The 24,215-nt window shown below is 47.9% G+C and overlaps 1 protein-coding gene across 1 annotated transcript in view; it reads left to right on the forward strand.

The window, feature by feature from the left end:
- Nucleotides 1–10,337, forward strand: part of FGF18 (fibroblast growth factor 18) — an 80,775-nt gene extending 70,438 nt beyond the window's left edge. Inside the window, exon 5 of the mRNA XM_071570181.1 lies at nt 9,346–10,337. Coding sequence (XP_071426282.1) covers nt 9,346–9,612 — 267 coding nt within the window. The 3' untranslated portion in view covers nt 9,613–10,337. The remainder of the gene's footprint in view (nt 1–9,345) is intronic.
- The last annotated feature ends 13,878 nt before the right edge of the window (nt 10,338–24,215 follow it).

Consider the following 24,215-nt stretch of genomic DNA (forward strand, 5'->3'; position numbering starts at 1 on the left):
CCTCAAGACAAGTGGCCTCTGGAGCTGGTGGACAGGGAGAGGGAGCTGAATAGTCCTCCTGTATTCCAGGAGGAAATAGTTACCGACTTACTGAGCCAGCTGGATCCTAAAAAGTCTATGGGACCAGACGGGATCCATCCCAGGGTGATGAGGGAGCTGGCAGAAGAGCTTGCCAAGCTGCTCTCCATCATCTTCCAACAGTCCTGGCTCTCTGGGGAGGTCCCAGATGATTGGAGGTTGGCCAATGTCAGCCCAATCCACAAAAAGGGCTGCAAGCAGGACCCTGGCAACTACAGGCCTGTCAGCCTGACCTCAGTGCCCGGCAGGGTTATGGAGCAGATCATCCTGAGTGCAATCACACAGCACCTTCAGGGTGGACAAGGGATTAGATCCAGCCAGCAGGGGTTTAGGAGGGGCAGGTCCTGTCTGACCAACCTGATCTCTTTTTACGATCAGGTGACCCACCTGGTGGATGAGGGGAAGGCTGTGGATGTGTCTATCTGGACTTCAGCAAGGCCTTTGACACTGTCTCCCATAATATACTCCTGGAAAAGCTGGTAGCCCATGGCTTGGACAAGTGTACCCTCTCCTGGGTTAGGAGCTGGCTGGAGGGCCGGGCCCAGAGAGTGCTGGTGAATGGAGCTGCATCCAGCTGGTCACCAGTGGTGTTCCCCAGGGGTCTGTGTTAGGTCCAGTCCTGTTTAACATCTTTATTGATGATTTAGATGAGGGAATTGAGTCCATCATCAGCAATTTGCTGATGACACCAAGTTGGGAGGGAGTGTCGACCTGCTGGAAGGCAGGAGGGCTCTGCAGAGGGATCTGGATAGACTGGAGAGATGGGCTGATTCCAATGGGATGAAGTTCAATAAGGCCAAGTGCCGGGTCCTGCACTATGGCCACAACAACCCCCTGCAGCGCTCCAGGCTGGGCACAGAGTGGCTGGAGAGCAGCCAGGCAGAAAAGGACCTTGGAGTACTAATTGACAGGAAGCTCAACATGAGCCAACACTGTGCCCAGGTGGCCAAGAAGGCCAATGGGATCCTGGCCTGTATCAAAAATAGCATGGCCAGCAGGACCAGGGCAGTGACCCTTTCCCTGTACTCTGCATTGGTGAGGCTACACCTTGAGTGTTGTGTTCAGTTCTGGGCCCCTCAGTTCAGTAAAGAGATTGAGGGGCTGGAGTGAGTCCAGAGAAGAGCAACGAGGCTGGAGAAGGGACTGGAGCACAAGCCCTATGAGGAGAGGCTGAGGGAGCTGGGGTTGTTTAGCCTGGAGAAGAGGAAGCTCAGAGGTGACCTCAGCACTGTCTGGAACTCCCTGAAGGGAAGTTCTGGCCAGGTGGGGGTTGGTCTCTTCTCCCAGGCACTCAGCAATAGGACAAGGGGGCACGATGGGCTCAAGCTCTACCAGGGGAAATTTAAGTTGGATATCAGAAAAAAATTCTTTACAGAGAGAGTGCTCAGGCATTGGAATGGGCTGCCCAGAGAGGGGGTGGATTCACCATCCCTAGAGATTTTTAAACTGAGATTGGCCGTGGCACTGAGTGCCATGATCTGGTAAAGGGACTGGAGTTGGACCAAGGGTTGGACTCGATGATCTTGGAGGTCTTTTCCAACCCAATCGAGTCTATGATTCTATGAAAACACCAACTGTCCAGGACAGAGTGAAAAGGGTTCCTCCTACCCCCAACCAGCTAAGGGGAAAAGAAGAGGGAGAGGAAAAAAAAACCCTCAAAACCAGGTTTATGCTGAAACTAACTACATGTATTTATACAGAAAAGAGAAAACTAAAAGAAAACCACAATATAACACACACACAAGTTATGTATAAAAAGAAATAATTTCCCACTTCCCAGTAAACACAAATTCTACCATTTTAACTACAAATCATTCTAGAGAAGTCAATATTTCAGAGACAGACTTAAGCAGAGAGAAAAGCTAAGAACAAACATTTTTCTTCCCTAAGATAACATGATGTTAAGCTGCTGCTCCGGGCTTGGGCCTCCCCATCCCTCCTGGGACAGCAGAGTGTCTTGCTGGGATCACAGCTGGGAAGCACCTGACCAAGCCACACCCACACACCAGCTCTTACCCCTTTTGAGATGATACAATGTGGTATGGAATACAATATTGTTGGCTAGAAGAAGTCAGCTGTTAACTAGCTCAGCCCAGCTCAAGTCAGCTGACAATTTCAGGCCTAGCTGAACTTTCAATACCTAAATTTAGGCCCATCTGGCCAAACCCATAACACTTGGTTCATCCCTACAGTGACTTTGATCTCTGTATCCTCATGTTTATCCTGTGACAGAATTCTCTTCTAGGGCAAAGTGAGGGTTACTGAACTTAGTTATAAAAGTGAAATTTTGGAATGAAAGGCAGAAGGAAAGAAAAATTTTAAACTGTTCTCTTCCTTCCTTGGTTCCTGCAGCTTGTGTCTGGCAGACAGGGACAGGGCTCTGTCAAGCCTGGATGTCCTGCCCCCTGCATGCAAGATTGTTCCCATTTTCACCTGCTTTCAGGAGAGATGGGGTGTGCCCAGCAAACCTGGGCACTGCTGCTGTGGAATGGGGCTCTGGATGGAGAGGTGCCTTCTCGTCATAAAGTCTCCTCCACATGGGCTTTGTGTTCCTTCTCCTGCCTCGTGAATGCACTTAGATGTCCTATATACATAATTAACCTCTCCACTCTGCTGGCAGACACTTTTATTGAACTGCCCATCATGACTCCTAAGTATTTTCCTCGGAGGATTGTGCAGGTTCAGAGGGCAGAGAGCTGGAGGAAACACACATGAAGCTGAGTGACTCTTGGCAGTTATGGATGTGGCTTCCCTGATTTACAGCCTGCTCTAGGAGCAGGAATGTGCATTTGGATCAAGAGGTGTCTCTGTGGTCACGATGCCTTGTCATAAATCCAGGATACTGAACATCAGGATGCTGGTGATGGACCTGTCCTTATAATGCCCATAAAGTGCTTGGGGGTGACTGAGCACTCAGACCTCTTGTGTGGCCAGGAGGTTCTGACTCCTACAGCACTGATGGCTCTGGCAGCTGCTGTACCCACCTTGGCATCATTTTCTGACCTGCCTGTAAAAGGCATTTGTGTATGAAGGGAGAGAGGGGGCAGTGCTAAAAGCTGTGGCATTAACACAGCTCCTGTGTTGCCTTCTTCCACTTGGGATTTTCCAAGCCATGTGGAGTGAGTCTGGAGGAGACTGAGCATTGCCTGTCTGACTTTGAGCTGAGCTTGTGCAAAACCACAGCTGGGTAAACTGCTCTGGAGCTTATAGGGGGGTTGTCAATGATTCTGGGGGCCCCAGCCCTTGCTCCTCAACTGGGGATGCTTCAGGAGTGTCTCACTGGGACTGCTGAGCCATGTTTCTCCTGAAAACCCAAGCCTGCCCTGCTGTCACTGCTATAAAATGTTGGAAATACAGGGTGGGTTTTCTTTTGTATAGTGCACTTTGTGAACCTAACAGTGCCAGCTTTTGAGGAATTTTCAGCAGCTTTTTGAACTCTTGCTGAGCTCAGTGGGTGTACCTTGCAGCTGGGGTGTCATGAAATCCAGCACAGTGGGGTGCCACTGCTTGGGAACCCCCTCTGTCTGTCTGTCTGTCTGTCTGTGAGGGGGGAGGGAAGGATGGATGCAGGAAAGGCCTGCTTTTGAGGGTTTTCCTTGATAAAGCCTTGGTGTGTGCACCTCTTGGAGACGTTTTGCTTGAGTGGTAACTTTCCCTCCTGCAGGATTTTTAGGAGGGAGTTGCTTACCTTGCAGAGATAGATGCTCTCCCTCATGTGCTGGGCTGGTATCACGACATTTTGACAGTTCCCGAGCCTGGGGGCTGAGATGGCAGAAAGGTGATAATTAGACAGGCAGTCATCCCCCTCTCACTTGAGAGTTGAGTCTGGCTGTGCCCTGTGCCAAGCTGGCATTCCTGGGTTGTCACAGACTGTTTCGTGGGGTTTGATGTTTGTTACCACTTGCAGCACATCACCAGTGCCTTCAGTCCCCTACCCAGATTGCTCCTAATTGCAGCAGTGTTTGTGGAGTGGAAAGTGTTTTAACATAAGCTTAGCTAACAACAGCTTAGCACAGCATCACTCTGAGGGCTTAATTTGTGCCCTGATTTTGCAAAAAGAGAAACCTTTCAGTCTCGGAGGCATCTCTGCCCGCGCCATGGTGTTACTCGAGCCGCTTGCATGAGCTTATTGTTGCTGTAAAAGCCGAGTGAAGTTTGGATTTGCCGGTGCCCACTGAGCCAGATTTGTGAAGCATAAATGAGAAAACCTGCCCTGGCCCCCCTTTCCCATAAAAAGCTGCTCAGGTGGCTTAGTGTGGCAGGCTAATGGGGGAAGGCGGAGGCGGCTGCTGCACCTGCTAATGCTTTGGCTCAGGCTGGTGGCACAGAGGCTGCTGCGAATTCCCCCTGAGCAGCAAGCTGTTCGTGGCAGGAATGCCGTGCTCTGAGGAGTGCTCCTGCTACGACAACAAAGAGCTCTTTGATCCTTTCCATTTGGAGAACTTAAAACGGGAAAACCAAACTACAGTAAGACCAAGTTGGGTCATAAAAAGGAGAGCAGGAGCACCAAAGCGCTCTGGAGTGTAATTGTAGAAGCAGCAAATGCTTTGGCACTTAATTCTGCTTTAGTGTCAGTTCAACATGTTTCACGTTTAAGACTGGAGATCCTGTCGCCAAATGCTCTGCACAAACAATCGGGGACCGCTCCTTGGTAAGCTCGGGATGCTCTGAAAGCCTCTGGCTCCAGTGTGGTTCCTTCAACTGTGCTGCTGCTGCTGCACATGGGATGGAGTTGGTCAGTGGTGTGGAAAGACTTGAGATACCGTTTACTGGAGGGTGAGCCTTGGGTAGCTGCTGCTGCTCTAACTCTGCTCAATAAAAACACTGGGACCACTCAGGTCTGCTGCCTTGGCACTGGGCAGGGGCTCACTGCCCCTGGGACTGCTCCCCAGCAGTTATTTCAGGAGATGGAAGTGTCATGATGCTTAGGCTGTGCTTTCCTTGCCTCTGCACAGACCTGGGTGATGCCCCAGAGGCGTCTGTGGAAGATCACATTTAGATCATACATTTTATAAGTCAGTTATCAGAAATTTGGCTAACAGATACCACATCTTCTCATGGGTGTTAGAGGTGTGTTTAGACTAAACATGCTCTGAATTATTTCCCTGCAAAGAGCTGATCTGCAAAGTGTCAGCTCCGTGGTGGCGTGGCTTTGCCCTATGGCCAGGCAGCAGCCCCTGGGAGCGACATTGACAGTTTGGTGGTAGCTTGTGACAGGTGCCAGGAGGTGCTGACTTGCAGAGAGCCTATGCCCTTTGCAGGAGCAGGGTTGTGCCTCTGCTCTGAGCAGGGAGTGTGGCTGGAGCTGCTGCCAGTGGGATAGGGGTGGGCAAGGAGCAGGAGCAGCCAGTGTGGCACAATGGGGCACCCTGGGGCTGCAAAGCCCTCTGAGGACATGGGGATGTGGGGCTGGGTGTGGGTTCTCTTCCATCATGTGGCCAGGCCATTGCACTGGGCCAGACGGCTCTGAGGCTCTCAAGAAGTTCTTTATTGTAAAGAATTGATTCAAAACATAAACCTCCATGTTTTGAAGGACGAGTGCTCTGCAAGGGGCTTCCTTGCTAGCACGGGATGTATGAAATGTGCCTTGGCAGCAGCTCCCAGCTGATGTCAGAGGGTGCAGCCCTCATTTGCACTGGAAGCTCCTGGGGAAGGGTGAGCCAGTGGCTGAAGGAGGGAGTGATGCTTGGCCAAAGCTGTCTTTCTTTTCTCTTTCACCCCCCTCTCTTTGGAGGAGTGAGGGGATGGCTGACAGACCCAAGGAGTGATTTTCTATGACTTCAATAGGGACATGAATAACTTTTAAGTGATGGGCACCTGATGCTTAAAAAGTATTGAAAACCCTTATAAATTCATTTTTCCCCTAATAGATTGCTCTGGGTCCAGCTCTTCATGGTGTAGGTAACATGTGCAAATTATTTTTTCTATTGAGGATTATAACAGATGCTGTAAAAATATCTTTTAATTCTTTGAAAATCATTTGTCTGTTTCTGACGTGTCTTAGCACATACAGGAATGCTCTGTTTGGGGAAGTAAGGTCCTTATCCTGATTTATCTCAAAGTACTTGTAAATATTACTGTAATTTCACGTTATCAAACCATTTAGCTCTTCCTCTTCCAGAACGAAGTTATTTTATCTCATGAACCTTGTTTACTTCAAATTAGCCCTGAGGTTGGCCTGAAGTTGCACCTTGTTTTTCCTCCACCTCCTGTCTCCGTCTTAGGCTCTGTTGGCAAATTTGAAGGTATAAGTAAATACCTTTTTGTTATTAATAGAATAAGTTTCCCCTCCTACACACATTTTCTTTTCATTCCAGTCTTCATTTTCCATGAGAAATTGACATTGCAGTACAAGTGGAAACCTCCCAAATTGCATGAAAAAAGCCTTAACTCCCCTAGCAACAAGGTCAGGGCTCAAATCCAGTCCCTTTCCACAAGCATGGGGGGAAACAGCCCTTCCAATTACCTGCTCCCCCTGTGATATGGATCCGGTCGGTTCACCAGCACCTGGGTTTGGGTGGATTTGAATCTCAGCCACAGTATTGTTTAAAAATTCTCCACTCATTGGGGAAGGGTTTGTAGTGGGCTGAGCCCTGAGAAACCTGGGGCTGGTTTTATGGCTTCCCATTGAAACCTGGTGGAACCCTGTGGTGTTGACTGATTTCCCCCTTTCCCACTCATGTGGCTTTGATCAAACCCAGAACTTGGAGAATGATCCCGCCCAGGAACTGGAACCACTGAGCTTTGCCCAGTTCTGCCATTCATTAAAGTGTTTGTGAGCTTCCAGTTGTGGATGGTAAAATGGACCTTTGTGCCTGTCTGGGATGGAGACTGCTGGTCCTATGGCAGAGCCCCTGCACAGGCCCTGGATTAACATATTTGTTGCAAAAATTGCCAGAATTTTCTTTGCCCTCTTAATGTAACCTACCGTGGTAATGGAACCCTTTGGGCAGGATGGTGCAATACTGACTTCTGGGCAAACATCACGTTGTTGCATGGACAGAAATTAAGCTCTGCTAAAGGCATTTGGTGATGGAAGAATGGCTGGTCCTGGGGGCTGTCCATGGCCAGTCATCCTCTGTTTTAATCTCTGTTGCTGCCTGTGTGATTCTGGTTGCTGTATCTGGTGGCTCCCATCGTGCAGCTCTGTCTGTAGCTTGTGCATGGTGATTTAGGGCTCAGGGGTGCAGGGAAACCTGAGCAGTGTGGCCTGGAGGGTTTCCCCCCTGTCCCACAATCCCCTGCCCTTCCCACAAACTGCACCAAACTCTGCTGTGATTGTGCTGTGATTGTGCAGAAGGCTTCTGCTGAAGAGCAGACTGAGCTGTCCTTGGGGAAGGGATGCAGGGCTCAACTCCTCTGTTGTGCCCAGAGGAGCCACTGAGCAGAGCCTGGGACCAGCCATCACGCAGGGGCTGAGCTGGTCATGCTGCTGTGGTTTCTCTTTCTCCCCCGGAGTGGGACAGTGGAAATGGTTAAAGACTGAGAGGGTCTGATACTGTTTAGGTGGGGACAGTTTAATAGTAGCATATGTATGCTTACAGTGCTGAAAAACTCATTGGATTTGGATGATCCTCTCAGGCACATGGCGTGACTGTTTTGGATGGTCCTGTGCAGGGCCAGGAGTTGGACTTGATGATTTGTGTGTGTCCCTTCCAACTCAGCATATTTTGGAATTCTGTGACTAGTGAGGAGCTGAATTGGGCTAATACTATGATGGAAATACTCCTTTGGCTTTGCAGATGAGGTCCTGTGTGATGGTCCATATCACACTTCTGCTGTATCTATTCCCTAATATGTTTTCATGTAAAAAGCAAAGTGCTGGTGCACATGACAACATGTGACATTCTAGATGCAACACCAGTAATGCAGCAGTTAAAGGACAAAATATGTTTTCTGTCAGAAGGTTATGAGTGTGAAGAATTTCCTCTGTGCTGAAGGACTTGAAGATGCTGTTGTGTGATGCTGTGATTTTCTCCAGTAGAGTCCTGAATGCAGAGATCCATCCTGCTGCATTCAAAGCCCAGTTCTGGATCTGTTAGTCTTGATCTTCAAACTGAGCTGAGCCCAGTTTGCCAAAATCTTGAACCAGTGGCTCCATAGGGAAGGGAGTCTGAGTTGTGGGGTGGTTGGGGACCAGCAGTGATGCTCAGAAGCCTCCAACTCAGTGCTAATCCTGTCTCCCTCTGGGAGGAGGAAAGTGCTTTAGGGGTTGTGGCTTCCTAAGTCAGTTCCTGGAGCTTTGGGTGGCTGCTTTCAAATCTGAATTCGAAAGATTGGGAAAGGGGAAGGATTGTGCCCCATATGCCATGAGACATCAAACCCTTTTCTGAACAAAAAGCTACCCTGGGAGACAAGAGGTGTAAAATCAGGCACTGACATGTCCTTCTCTCTGGCAGTGGAGCTGGGGTGGGTCTGGTGGCTGAGAATGGTGCTGCCACACAATTCTCCAGCCACAGGCACATCAGGATACCAGTGGGATGCCATCCCATCTGGACACTGTTCCAGCATGGAAACAGCCCCTTCCCCTGCTTATGTGGCTCAGGACTGCAAGTCAGAGCCATGCCTGGGGTGTGCAAAGTGTCTCCAAAATAACCACTGACTTCAGGGCTCTCCAGGGTCCAAGGGCTGCATGGGGTCAGGGACCTCAGTGCTTCTGGCCCCCCTCTGGCTCACCCCTGGAGCACCACGTGTGGTCCATCTGCCTGGTGTCACCATGGGATGTCGTGGGAGAGAGTTTTCAAAGTGCTGTGAAGGGTTAGACTAAGACTTGTAATGATTTTCGTGGGATTTGGATAGTTACGGGTGCAAGCTCATAAGGTATTTCCAAAAACACACCAGAAGTAAGTGTAGAAAGGGAAACACTGTTGTTTGGGCCATAGCAGATTCTGGGGGTTTTTTTCTGATTAAGTATGATGTTTCCCTGGCATGAGTTCAATTCATCCTCTTTCCCTAATGGAAAAAAGCAAAGCTACATATCTTGCTTTCCTTGCAGGTGAAGGAGCTGGACTGGATAAATTTAACTGTTGTCTTTGAAAAATCTTTCTCTCCTTGGATAAGAGCATTTTGAAAGAAAGAAATGATGACCTCATGCTTTCATGCTTTAAAAAAAATCTTTTCTGTTTCAGCTGATGCTTGTTATGACTGCTATTAATAATGTTTGAACCAAAAAAGAGGTCCAGATATGATGATTTTATTTATGCCAAATTGGGTTTTGGTCACTGAGCTTGCATTTGGGTAATTAATTTTTTTTTTTTCCTTTTTCAGCCTGATGGCACCAGTAAGGAGTGTGTTTTCATTGAAAAAGTCCTAGAAAACAACTACACGGCACTGATGTCTGCAAAATATTCAGGCTGGTATGTTGGATTCACCAAAAAAGGGAGGCCACGGAAAGGGCCCAAGACTCGGGAAAACCAGCAAGATGTACATTTTATGAAGAGGTACCCAAAGGGGCAAGTGGAGATACAGAAACCTTTCAAGTACACAACAGTCACCAAGAGGACTAAGAGAATACGACCCACCAACCCCAGTTAAAAATAGACAAAAAACAATGTCACAATAAGAAACCACAAAAAGAAAAAAAAACTGCACCAGAGGAATATTTTTACATTAATAATAAGGAAGAAGCTCTATTTTTGTACATTGTGTTTAAAAAAATAAAAATAAAAAAATTAATAAAAGACTAGATGGCAAATGCTGGGGAAAGCTGTTCGGGATTTATTGTGACTTGAAAAACAAAATGAACTGCTCTATTTAAATTGACTTCTTGCTGTTGATGACACACAGGTGCTTATTTCGCTTTTTGGAAAGGACAACTTTTCAAGCATATCCCCAGAGGGAGAAAAAAAAGTAATTATTAAAAAAAAATAAATAAAACCAAAGAAAACCCAAGTTCATTCCCAAAGTTTCTGAGACCCTGCCCTGCCAAGTGCCGGTTTTGCAGTAATCTATTTATTGTCTGCTGCCCCCCGGCCCGAGACGAGACAAGATGGTCTGTGCTGCATTGAGGGAGTTCTGTGGAGTTCTCGGCGCATGGATCTTCTGTAATCTTCCTGACGACATAAGGTGTCACGGCTCTGTGATCCTGCATTGTGCTCAGTTCTGGAGAATGCTGCTAAATACATTCAAGTGACTACAAGATGACCTAGTACACCAATGATAAGGGAATATTTTAAAACCAGCTATATTATATATATTATATATATATAAGCTATTTATTTCACCTCTCTGTATATTGCAGTTCCATGAACCAAGTATTACTGCCTCAACAATTAAAAAAAATTATTTAAAAGACATGCACATATTTTTGCTGTTCACACTTCTTTCTCCTCCTGGAGTAGTGTTTTTTTAATGTATATTTATCTTTTATGCAAGGGCAGCAGGATATGTTTGGGGTAGTTTCCCCACTATGAACTTCATTGCTATTCTCTGCTTCCTCCTGTTTGTTAACACTCTCTTCCTCCTCCTCCCTGGTTGTTCTCACATGGAAGAGGTCCTGGCATGGGGTGATGGTGGGCTGAGTGTGGTGGGATCCACACTGATGTTTTTCAAGAGCAGCAGTTACATTTGACACTTTTCAGTCCAACGAATCTTTCCTAAACTTTGGCCAAGGAGAAGGTAAACTGGAAAATGAGCATCTGACTCCATTAACACATACTTAGGTGTAGCTCGTTTCCTTCGCTAGAGGTTTTAGAGGGACTATTGGTTTCAGCTGTTGAAGTCAATATTGTGCCTTTTAAAAACTTGCCCTCAACTAGAAAAATGCTTCCCCCTTGTCCAGCATGGTTGTCCCAGCCCATAGAGTGACCTGCTTCCCTGGTCAGTCCTGCCAGCTTTCCTCCCGGGGGTTCTGCATGGGACGTGGGTGATATCAAGTGACCCATAAACAGAAAGTGGGGAAAAGAAGCAAGGTGAAATAATGGACCTCAGATTTTAGCTGAAATGGTAACTGGGCCCAAGTCAAGGTTTAAGGAGGAGCTCACTTGGCTTTTCCCTTCTCTCTGTGTGCAGATATTGCTGCACTCCCTGGCTACAGCCAGAGCTGGAAATGCTCAAAGCCACTAAGAAAGCTTTTTCTTGTTAATCACAAGAATGACTCTCCCCAGAACAAGCTTTCTCAAGATAACTTTGAGAGCTGCAGCCAAATCCTGCAGTTCAAAGTTGTTTGGGAGATGGTGCAGATAAGCGTGCAAGCTTGAGGATGCTTATCTGAACCAATCTCCAAACCTCACAAGCCTAGAGAAAAATGAACAGTCACTCCATGCTGCTCCAGGAGAAGCTGGGCAGCTACACAGATGATGCCCTCACCCCAGCTGAGAACAGAAGGTCACTTGAGCAGCCCCTCTCCCTGTGGGTGTGCTGGGAGCTTCTCTCCTGGTGCACCTGGAGACAAGCACGGAAGCAGGACTCAATAGCATGGTGATGAAATTGGCTGGTGGGGGCTGGAAGGCTTTGCCAGCTTTGTCTTCACATTGATTCATGTGGGAAAAATTTGGTGATAGTTCAGAGGAGTGCTGGGTGTGGAGGACTGGGAGTGGCTGGAGATGTGCTCTTTAGTACCTCCAAGAGGAGAAGCCCAGTTGATTTCCAGAGTAAGAAAGGATTTATGAGTGCTTTTTTTATCCACCATGGCCCTGATGGTTTCACTCTCAGAGCGACAGGGTTTGTTGGCTATTGGGGAAATTCGAAGGGGTGGAGAAGTCTAGGCAGAAGGGATCTTCTTTGAGGCTGAGAGCAGCCAGGGACCTGCTCCCTGTCCAACAGTGCCCACTGGGTTCTGAGGTTGGCATGTTGTATTGAGGGGACATGCAATTGGTAGTTGAGGCTTCTGGCACTTGTGTCAGTGGTTGACAAGAATATTGCCTGTGAGTGAGACAGGTTCCTCAGTGAGACAAGCTCCTCAGGCTGTGAAAAGTCAGTGTGGTGAGGAGATGTGATGCTCATCTGGATTAGGTGTTGTCAGAGGGATTTGTTGGTTGAGAATGGTGTGCTTTAAGTATTTGTGTTTGAATATCTGCTCTTCAGGCTTTATTAACAGCAAAAGTGGGGCGAAGATGAGAAGAATTTACATAAGGTTCCCTTCAGAGCACTTTAACTTTGGACAAAAGAGTGGTCTGGGGAGAAGACGTTCAAGAAATGAACAGAAATAGGGGAAATCCATCCTGTGCCCAGCAATGAAGAGCTTGTGGCCACCAGGCACATCGTGTTCCTGCCCTGGGTGTTGCTCGGTGCTCAGGCCAGTGATTATGAGTGGTTATCAACACTGGACAGGTCTCTCTGATGACCTCCAGACTAGACAAGAAGCTTGTCAGTGGCATTTAACCTATTTTTTCCTTTCTAAAGGTCTTTGGTCTCCCTGAATATTAGCTGAGATTTCCCACCTAGGCTATTGCATTTGATTTACTTTATAATTGAAAATTGTTAACAAGGATTTAATTACTATTGTGGAAATAACCTCAAGAGAGAGAGGCATAACACTAGTGATTGCTTCAAGCAACTGATGACATTAAAGTGTGTGGAGCTCTGAGTGAGCACACTTCAACAAGTACACTACTTAAATAATAAAAGTACATTGTAGCTACTGTCTCAGAAATGCTGCTGGATTTGTCACGATGTCGTGATAGGTGAGACCAGATAGTGGCACAGTCTGACAATGCTGTAGTTGGCTTTGTTCTTCTGAGTGCAGGGGCCACTGAGCATCTTAAAATGTGTGTCCCACCCAGGAGGGAAACTCTGTGGGTCCAAGGAAGTTTTTGAGCATTTTGCACAAACCAGGCTGCTGTTTGGTCAGACCTCCTGAGTGGTGGGTCTCCTGTGCTGTCCCTGTGATAGTGAAGGGTCAGTGGTCAAAGCTCAGTCTGGTCCAAGTGGTTCAAATTCTTCACCACAATGGTGTTTTGCCCTGCCTGGGACTTACCACTGGCCAAGAAGACAAAGAGTCCGAGTCCCTGTGCAAGGTGCCTGCCAGCGCCCTGCCAGCCTTGGAGCACAGAGCTTTCAGTGGGTGGGAGCAGTTGACCAAGTAGACATCCCTGCAGCTGGAGCTGGTGTAGTCTTCCCTGCTTGACAGCTGAGTCATTTTGTTGTTCCTCTGCCTTGTTGATGCAAATGCAGTGCCATTGCAAGCTCTGTGCTGCAAAGCTGGGTGGTTGCTGCACCTGGTGTGCCCCGATGGAACCTGGTCTGCCCCTCTCAGCCAACAGCTGGATTTTGGCAGTACAGCCTTTGGGAGCACAAGCACATGAAATTTGTGTTCGTTTTCTTGGGCTGTCCCTGCTGTCTTTAGCTCAGGTTCATCCCCAAGGTGGTGAGTCACAGGCTGGCAGTTCAGATGAACTTTTTGCAGGTGTGAAGCAGCAGGGCAGCCTCTTCCAGGAGCACGTTTGCAGTTTTAGCTCTGCCCTTCTGCATGTGAAAGGTCATTGCACCTGCCCACATGTGTAGGGCAGGGGAATTGATCCCTTCAGTTACAGCTCTTACACACCATCATGTGTGATATCTATGCAGGTAACAGTAGTTCTGACACATCTCCAATAAATGCCATAAGGTGGCACAAGGTGAGGATGAAGCTATCAGGCAAAAAATAATGAAGTCTGGGGAAGGGCTGCTGCCCTGGTGCTTCAGTGACAAGAAGACCCAACTTCTATGCCCCTGACTTCTGGAGTTAAGGCCACAATGTAAACCAGCTGGATGCTCTTGTGCCTGTGAACCCCATGTGTCTTCAGGTGTGTGTTGGAGGGGAGCAGAGCTTGGGGAGGATTCTGGAAAGCACTGTGATGCCTGAGCTCAGCTCACCCCTGCCTGTTGCATTGCCCCCAACCACTTGGGTCTTTGCAGTAACTTACTTACCTGGGCTAATGGGAACACAGCAAGGTGCAAGTTAGGCCTGGTTTAAGCAAACACCCAGCCTACACCAGCCTTGGACCAAGGCTTGACAGGTGATTGTGTAGCCCTATGGGTGATATTCTGCTCCATGGATATCCATCAGCTTTCCTTGATTCTCAAGCAATTTGGTGTCTCTGTTCTTCCACAAGAGCAGTGGAATAAAATTTCAGCCAGGACTTTAGACTTCAGCTGGGGAAGATGGTTTTTGTCTTGTCAAGAGTTTGTCCACCAAGGAAGATCTGACTGAACAACCAGAGTTGACTGTAGGTGGGACAGAAAACATGTGTCTTTGGCTCTAAGAGTCTGCTGTGTTACCATGCCTACCTTTGAAAATAAGGCTGGAATATGTGAAAAAAGTGTGTGTGTGTGTTTTCTTTTCTAGGGCACTGGATTACTGTGCAATGCAAGTACCTGCTGGTGCAGGAGAAAGAGGAGCTGTGTGTGTTGATCTGGCTGTACATACCCCTGCAACAGCCCAGAGCCCCACTGAGTCCCACTTGTCCAGCAGAGCAGGAAGAGTCACACAAAGCATGGGGTGTCCCCCAGCAGAACAGCTTTTCTCTATTAAACACTGTGGTTCGTGTCTGCTGCAAGGGAAAGCAGGTATATTCCTATGCATAATTTCCTGGTGGTGTGCCAAAGGGTGGAAGTTTATACTTAAGATTCACAACAGCTGTTTAAAGTGCCTGTGTCTCGTGCCAGCCGTACCACCTGAATGGCCAAGGGATATATATAAAACTTCAATTATTTTTTGAATGTTTGTTGTTATTCATTTGGAGATGGATGAGAGGAGATTCCTCATAAATGATGTAACCCATGCAGACTCTGTTATTTCCAACAGTGTGAGTTGAAAAATTAGGGAGGAAAAATCAGGTCAAACTGAAACTTTTCTTTCTCCATTTTTTTTTTTTTTTTTTAGGAAGGCAAAGTACTGAGTGGAGCGATTTGGGTTTACCAGAGACATTTAATTCACCCTATTAACAATTTCTTTAAATAGATGTGATTTTACAGAGGAAAAAAAAAAGCAATAGAAGCTTTGCTTTGAAAGCAAAAAGCAATTATTTGATGTGTAAAAAAGTCTCCCCTGCCCATTTATTAGTTGGCCCTGTTTTCAGTGTCGCTCAGGAGATTTGATCCCCCTGCTAAAATGCAATGCTATGTCAGTTTGCTGTTTCTTTAGCAGGAAGGCTGAGGCCCTCGATGGTAACTCTCACCACCTTGCCTAGAGCCCTCTGATGGGTGCAGAGCCCAAACCTTCTCTGAGCTGACCCTGTCCTACCACTTTCTGCTGCCCTCCTACCCCTCCTTTTTCTTCAGAAATCCTGGAACAAAGTTCATAAGTTTGTTTGTTTCCTTTTTCCCATGGCATTTTAAGCTTGCAAGGCTTGTGTTAAAGTGCCATCCCAAGGAGATCTGCATGGTGAGCATCCACCCTCTGCAGAGTCCCTGTCCCTCAGCGAGGTGTGCCACATACTGGGGTCCCTGTGGCCACCAAGACCTGTGAATTTAGTGGTTGCTGACATAGACAAGCCAAGCAGAGAGCTCTAGGCTGGTGGCAACCCCTACAGTCCCTGACCGTGTTTGTTGTGGGTGGGACTCGTTTCTACTCAGAAAATTATGGAAAATTTAGTCCAACTAGTGAAGTGAGAAGGTGGCTGACACCTGCCTGGGCAAGAGCTGATTCTCAGTTTTGGAGCAGACTAAAGGATAACTGTCTGCGCATCCCCAGTGGCTGCCAGGCTGGGGGACCCGTGGCTGAGCCACAGGAAGCATAACTGAGTTATACAGTGCTTGGGAAACAACCAGTTGAGTTTCCCAAGCCACATCAAACCCATCTAAAGAGAGATGAATTGGTCTGCTCAGGCCTAAAGGATAGAAAACACTGCCTTGTTTTGAAAAAAACAACCACAGCGGCCAGGAATAATAGAAGATGTAACCGCACCAAAGCCTCTAATGGGAGTTTCCTCCTTGGTTAAGCAGCACAAGAGCCATGAGGTTCACGGTGTGTTTTGAGGGATGTCCTGGCTGAAGGACAGCATGACCCAGCCAGGGGAATCACTGCAGGTGATGCTGCCATGCCCCTTCCTAGCCAGGCACTGAAGCCTCGTTCCTCCACTGGGCTGTGTTTTCTCCAGCTTGTGCAATCCTGGTCTTGGAAGGGCCATTTTTTTCTCCAAAGGAGGAAATCGAAACCCACTCACTCCCTGTGTAAATACAATGAGCTGTGGTAGTCATGGGAGAAATTTGCAGTTGGGAAATTTCACTCCAAAATTTCCCAGCTTGGGAATCCAGACATGTGCCCAATTTTGGGTTACACCAACATCAGTAGGTGGGAGAGAGATGTGCCCTCAGAAACTCTGGCGTGGGTGGAGCAGCAAGGGTGCAAGGAAAGGCTTTCCCAGTGTGTGATGAGGTTGTGCCAAGGGTCAGCTGGGAGCAGCCCCTGTCCTGGCCAGTTTGGAGCTGGCTGGGTGGAGTGCTGTGTGCTTGGGGGATGTTGTGTGTGAGGACAGGGGCAAGTGGTGTCAGGGACCAGGAGGGAAGGGGATGGTGTGCGAGAGGCCATGGCCCGTGGCACTCCAGCCAGCAGTGCATCAGTTCCTGGGAGGTAGCACATGTTACTTTGATCATATGATCGGATTTGCATGAGTCAGGATGTAAAAATCTTGGCTGGGGTTTACAAAGAAGCCTAGAGGAATGAGCTGCCTGTTTATCTGTGTATCTGACATGAGCACAGAGGGAAAACCCTTCCGCTCCTTCATGGGACTATTTTCCAGTGAGAGACAGTTATGTGGATCTCAAACGTTGTTTATGGCCATGGCAGGCTTTTGGGCTGTGATCATCTCTGCTCAAGAGCTTTCGAAAGGATAAAATGAGCCTCCTATTATAAGGACTGAAAATAATCCTAAATGAATAACACACGTGCAGCCTTCACAGGCACACATTTCTGAGCCATTGGAAATGTTGGCACATGCAAACAAACAAAAACACATGTCTCGGGCCTCTGGTTTTCATAGATTTCTGCATGCCATGACATTTGGGGGGATGGCATTGCCAAGAGCTAACGAACCAGATTCCCAGGCTTGGCTTGCAGAGTGCCTTGGTGATGCAGGGACTAAGAGGAGAGGCCTTTGGGCTGGGGAAGGGCTCTGGGGACCCTGCACTGCAGGAGAGCCTTCAAGGGGTGCCTGCCCATGGGAGGACAAGGCAGTGGGGAAGGGCTGCTCCCTCTGGAGCAAGGTGGGCAATGAGACTCTGGAGCAAGGTGTAAAACGGAGAGGCTCCAGAGCAACGTTTCAAATTGGGAGGCTCCGGAGCAAGGTGTGCAGTGAGGAGGCTTTGGAGCAAGGTTGGCAATGGGAGGGCTCTCTGGAGGCAGCCTGAGACCAGGGATCTGCACCCACCTCTGCTGGAAGGCAAAAAAGGTGATGGGGAGCAATTGCTTATAAACCTGCAGCTGATGGCAGTGCCTAAAATACTCCAGAGAGAAAGTTTGGGCAAGTTGCATGTGTACAACTCCATCTGATCCTAAAGTTGTCATGACAATGACATTGGCAATCGCCATCAGAGCCAGCATGGGCATGGGGAATAGAGACCCTGCATCTGCCCAGAGCTGGCAAAGAGCTGGGCTTGTCCAGGCTGTGCCCGCAGAGCAGCTGGTATGACCCACGGCGCTCATGCAGCTTGTATGCACCGTCTCTCCGTCTGTCCGTCTGTCTGTCTGTCTGTCTGGATTCCTTGGGAAAGGTAAAACACCGTTTCCTGCAGGGTCAGGTATTTTGGAGGGGGAAGAAAGCAATTTGTGGCTGTGTTGTCTGCCTGATCAAAAGTGTTACCGGACTCGGCTACACAATGTGCACTCTTTAAACCAGTCCCAATTAGCCCTTCTTGCTAATGCTGCGTTTCATTCCTGGGAGACTGCACTCAGAGAGCTGTTATGACTTTGTGATTGTGCACATACCTTTATGTGCTTTCATTCTTAATCCCCTTTTTGCAGAAGCCAAAAGGTCTTCCAGCCAAAAAGGAAATCAAAACCTTTTGTTGGCTGCTTCATATGAATTAAGGGTGGGATGAAGGTTGTAGCAGGATCTTAATTAGCCATTGTAAATAACGAGAGCGGCAGTGCCTGCAACCATATACCACCTTGGGTTGTGATATTGTCAGACCACACAAAGCTAGGTGAATGGGCAGCACAATGGCAGATAAAATTCACCCCTGACAACTGCAAGGCAAGGCAGGGCAAGGAAGAATTTGAGCTGTGCATGCACTCCATTGGGTTCCACACTAATTGTAATCATTTATGCTCATAAAATGAGTGCAATCACAGTGACTCTGGGTTTTTTTTCCTTCTCACTGTTGTGAAAGTAAAACAAAATATAAGGATGGTTAAAGAAAGGGATGTAAAATATTTCCAAAAGCCTGACTGCTCACAGTATAGGTCCAGTGGAGACCCTTGTTAACATGCCGAGCTCCTCTCTGGATATCTGATCTCAAAAGGGGATATAGTGGAAATAATAAGTGTTCAGAGCCTGACAATGAAAATACTTAGAGGCCTGGTGAGGGAATGCTTTATGGAGGTATTGAAAGGACTGTGCCTGCTTCATTTAGAGGCAGGAAAATAATGAGTAGTCTAGACTGCAGAGAAAGGAAATTGGGATCTCCCACTCACCTGCTCTCCCAACACAGGGGGAAATTCAATGAAAGGCAACAAATGTCAAAACTGCTGAAAGAGAGTAGTTCTTGACTTGGGGAAAATTAACATATAGTGTGGAAATTAAGCTTTGAGTTCAGACAATGTGAGCCTGGAGACTGGCCTTGGCAGGGCAGGGTGTTGGGCAGCAAAGTCCCTTACAGACAGTGCTTCACCCATCTCACCCAGTGAAAACCATTGTGGTTCAACCTTGTTTTGTCCATGTAAAATAGCTCTGAAGAAATCATGAAATAACAATAAGTGTGCTCTGAGCCTTTACCCTGTCCTGTCTCACAAAGGCGTGTCATTCTCACACTCTGTGCTGACTGAAGGAGCAGCAAAGGTGCTCCATGATGGTCTTACAGGACACTTGTAGGGTCCAACCTCTGTCTGTTATGTTTCCATCTCCACAAGAAGCTCAACAGGCACCTCTCCCCAAGAAGACCTTTGCCCACGTGGTAGCCACTCTGGATGTAAACTCCACCTTTCCTTTTCTCTTGGTGCTTTTTGGATCCCCAAATCCTTCCCATTTTGCATAGGGACCATCCCATTTGCTCACCACTGAGGCAGCGCCAGCACGGACATGTGGTGAGGTTGTTTGGCCATGTGTTGCATGGAGCTGGAGAGGAGAACTGTCAGCCTTTACCTTCACAGGGTCACTCAGATCTTCTCCAGCTCTCATTGCCTTTTAAATCAGCCAGACAGGAAACTAAGAGCAACTGAACCCATTATGGGGATGGAGAAGTTGGATTTACTCATTTGATCTTGAACATGGCAAGTTTTGAACTCTGTGTTTCACAGCCTGATTGTAGAAACTCCTCACATACGTTCAGGCTGAGATCTTTCATTGCCCGGAGGATTTGGGTGTTCAAGTCCCATCCCTTTAGCAAGTTGCAGCCGGATTTCTCCTGTGATTTCAGGAGGAGACCCATGCAAATGGTAGGCCCTTTTCTATGGAAATCTAAATGGCTACATGGCATATGATTTGCTGGGGAGCATCAAAAAAAGCTGCTGGGTGGGAGGTGAGTCTGGCTCCAAAAGCTCCGAGGCTCTGCAGGGAGACTGGGTGCCGTCTTCATCGCCTGCGCGGGCGCGGGTTTGGCCTGGGCAGCCCTGCCCTGGGCTCAGCTGGCAGGTGCTGCCAGCAGACGCTGCGGTGGGTGGTCTGAACCTGGCCCAAGGTGCTCTAATCTACCATTTGCTGTAGCAGCCAAGTGATTCAGGGCTGGATGTTTGCTTTGTACCTCTTCAAGGTGTGAACCAAGATGATGTCGTGCTCTTGAAAGGAGACAATGTAAACAGACCCTCACTCCTTCCAGATGGCTGCTCCAAGCAGAGAGGCTTCTCTGGGTGGTGGGACTGACCACTGTCAGCTCAGCCACAAGGCCCTTCTGCCTCTCAGGGCATCACTTTCCAAATGCATGGAACAAGCCAGACACCAGCTCATGGCTGCCTCAGGAGGCAGGGATCACCTTCAGTAAGCGACTGACTTGGCAAATAAACCAAAACCCAGCCCTTGGGTGGAATTCATGACATGTGAATTTATAGGTGACTTCTGTGGAGTAAAGGAGCTGGGAGCAGTGATGCAGTGTATACCTTACAGTCTGTGCTTCATTAAACACTTTTCCACCCAAGCCAAGTGGGTCCTACACCAGAACAGCAATCAAAGCCTGTCCTAGCAGCTTCACAGCCAGAGGGAAAAGGGTCACACTGTCCCCTGGGACACAGAGAAAAACTCCAGAGAAGGTTTGGCAGTGAGTGGAGGGGAGCGACAACTACTGAAACAGCTGCTGATGGAGCCTGTCCTGCACAAAGAGGTCAAAAAATCATTGCTCCAGGAGAAATTACCCCAAGTTCCTGAAAGTGGCAGCGAAAATGGATCAAAGGAGTATGCAGAGATGAAAGATTAACAAAAGTTATATGGTTTCCAGGGAAGTGGTGGCGAGTGCAAGTGTAAATGTGGCTGCAGCTCAAAGTTAGAGAATCAGATGAGGGTTGTGCCTCTGTCTGTTGGCAAGTACCTGAACTGGAGTGTTTTGCTTCATTTTCTACTTTTTGGGGGGTTATTTTCAGCTTTACATGTGTCACCCAACTTCTCTGCTGTTTGAAAAGTGTTACTAGTTCCAGACCAGGAACTGCATCCTCCTAGAGGGAACAGAGACACCTGTTAGTGATGTTGGATGTGCTGGGATGATGGAGGGGAAGAGTGTGGGGAAGAGTGCGGGGCCTTGGGCAGGGTCCCTTGCTCTGCTGTACTTCAAATGCACCAGTATAAGTGCCCTGCACCAATAACGGGGGTAAATTGTGTCAATTATCTCCCACCATCTCCATTGAAAGTGGTACTTAATCCTTTCCACTAAACTTTTTATCTGACATTAAATGGTCATTAGTTGAAAGAACAAAGTTAAGCTGACTCACTTTCCAGCTGGAAAAACCTTTATAATTGCAATAAAAATGCATGGAGGGCAGGTACTGATAACATTGTTTTAGGAAACAAACATAAACCAAGTCAGTTTTGTATGCACTATTTTTCTGGGAAAGTGAATTAAACAGGATCACTGATTTTTAACTTGTGGGCACATTATTTTGTTTAGACCTTCCTGGAAATTTCCTGAGCTAGAAGAAACATTTAAGTTATATCCAGTTACGCGTTTCTGGTGGGAATCATTCCCAGTCATAAATAATAAAGAAATCTTTAGGCTGATAAGGAGGAATTCAGATTCATCTTCCCAGTGTTTTCAGTTGATTTGTCTCTCCAGTGCTTTCAGTCAAACCCAGGAAAACAAGACCCTGCTGCTTTGGGTAAAATCACCTGAGATGGGGGGGGAATGATGTTGGGGAATGCAAGGATTGATGCTCAGGTGGGTAAGAGCAGGAAACCTGACTCAGTCACCTGTCCTGCTCCATGGACTTCTCTCATGATGGTGTTTGCAACATTAAGCCTTTGCTCTTGGGTGGGCAGCTACACCTACACCACCCTGAAGGAGCTCAGGTTTTCTATCAGGGATTCTCTGGGATGTGTCACAGAATAACAGGTTGGTTCAGGTCGGAAGGGTCCTTAAATCTCATCTAGTTCAACCCCACCTCCAACCACCAGCCCAGGTTGCTCCAAGCCCTGTCCAGCCTGGCCTTGGAGACTTCCAGGGATGAGGCAGCCACAGCTTCTCTGGGCAACCTGTGCCAGGGCCTGCCCACCCTCACGGAGGATTCCTTCCTTATATTCAAATCTAACCCCATCCTCTGTCAGTTTGAAGCTATCCAAAGGAATGGGGAGGAAACCAGAGTAGTGACAGCTGACAGGAGAGTCACTGCTTTCAGCACCCCTTTGCTGTTGGCCATGGCATGACCCTGGATACGGACAGGAGGAGCAGCCCCTGACCCACTGTGCACCCAGTGACCACCACCCTGGGGCACCTAGGAGTGCCTGGTCCTGGCCCCACCCTCAGGGGACACCTTCATCAAGGCCAGAGCTGAATCTGGGTTTGGACTGCGATGATCAAACGAGGATCAAATATTAAATCAGGAATCAGCTGGGGATCTGGTGAAATATGTCTGGGAATTTTGTCATTTTTGCCCTGAGAAGTACAGCTAAAGGATTAAGTTTTGCATTTTTTTAACCACTTTCTTTTTTCTTGGAAAGTTCCTTGCCTTTTTCTAGCCTAAAAACAAAGTCTAGAAATATTGAAATGTGAAAAGGATGTGTTTCAAGTCCCGGGTTTTCTGCTTTTGAGAAAAAATACCATTTTCCTTCAATGACAAGTTTCTGCTCATTTGTAAGTCTGTGGAGATTTCCAGTCAGCTCTGACATTGATTATTCAGTTTATAAGTTTTGAAATGACAATGCTGAATTTTCCCATGGTTAAAAGTACAGTGCCAGGACCTCTCCTCCTGCCCCCAGCCCTGTGTAACCCATGGCAGGGCAGGGCACAAGTGAGGTCAGCTTTTTGGTGCATCAGAACTGTGTTGACATGGCCAATCCAGCTATTGCCATCAAACTGTTTCTGAACAGTTTGCATCTGCAGCCCTAGAGCAAGGTGTGCTGTGACCCCTTCCCAGGGCCAACACGCTCGGTGCTGCAGGTATCCCTTCCAGAAGGCAATAGTGCTCCTACTTAATTTACTAGTAAATTATGGATCGTGTGGTCCACGAGCCACTGCACTGGTGCTGTTGAATTTACATGAAAGGGATAAAGTTTCTGCAGTGAAAGCACTTCTGAGGCTGTGAGAGATCGGCTGTGCCCCACGAGGTCCTGCTGATGCACAGGGAAGGTTTGTCACCAGGTGAGTGAATGGGAACCGACTCCAACTGTTTACGTTGTCCCCTGGATCTAGGCCTGGCTCTGTTTTCACATGCAGACATTTTATTAATGAGCCACGTGCCCCGGCTGTTGCTTCCCCATTAATGTTGAGATAGTGGGTTATTTGCAGTTGTTTGAAGGTTTTGCTTGTGCTGGCAGCGAGCCCTGCCTTGCTCCCCGCTCTGCGAGCACAGTGGCCGTGCACATCGCCTGCTGCAGCCAGGGAGCTGGCAGGACCACAGACTCGGGGAGCTCCGTGTGTTTCCTCCGTCCTGGGCAGGGCTGTGTGTAAGAACAGCGGTAAAGCACCACGAGGACGGGCCGAGAGCAGCGCCCATTCCGGTGCTGCTGCCGCTGTGCATGGATGCCAAGTCCTCCACGCTGGACTGCGGTTCATTGAGGCTGTGTTTTTTGGGGCTGGAGGTTTTTCCAGCATTTAGCAAATCAGGATCTTTGCATGAGAATAGGCCTTTTAACTAAAGGGCAGGACAAAGCACGAAAGAAGTGAAGCAGAGCAGGAGCCCCTTCTCTGCGCACAAGAGCTGCTACGAGGGGCTCCTGTTTGCATAACGAAGAGCTTGGCTTTTGCTGTCTGCCTGACTCATTTATGCTTTTCTACAGCTCCGAGCCCTAATCCAGCCAGACTTGACATTAGCAGATGCCAAATGAATATTTGCACAAATGTTCACCAGCAAGATTTCATGCCGCTCCCTCCCTCAAGGTGGCAAGTGTGGGTGTGGAGAGAGCTGCCCTGCCCGTGTTTGCGAACATGTCCCTTTGAACTCCCTGGCAGGGAGGGTGAAAGAGAGGGGAAGAGGATTTCCAAGCAAGAAAATAAAAATAATTAATAATTTAAAAAAAATTCATCTGAACAGGTTCCAGGCTGCGTTATTTTGTTGTTAACCCAGAAACCTGTGGATTATGGAATTTGGGAAAGGAGTGGAGGAATGGAAATGGACCCAGTGAGAGCAGGAATGTGGTGAGAAATAAAGCAAAGCCGAGAAAGCCTCAAATCATGACTTTGCTTTGTTGATATGAAAATTAGACACATACAAATTAGCTAGGAAGTATCCTGTTTCTTTTGGGGCGATGGGGGAGGAGAAGGAATTAATGTTAGAAAGGGAACTCTCTGGCCACCCCAGGGAGGGTGTGAAGTAAGTGTTGGGTGATGTGTTGACTTTAATGCAGGAAAGGAGTCTGCTGCTGAGAACAGCACTAATCCTGCCTCTGCGTCTGGGCCGCAGTTGTCAACATCCTTCTTTGTCT

Source organism: Pithys albifrons, chromosome 15 (assembly GCF_047495875.1).
Source record: "Pithys albifrons albifrons isolate INPA30051 chromosome 15, PitAlb_v1, whole genome shotgun sequence".
In the NCBI taxonomy this organism is placed as follows: domain Eukaryota; kingdom Metazoa; phylum Chordata; class Aves; order Passeriformes; family Thamnophilidae; genus Pithys; species Pithys albifrons.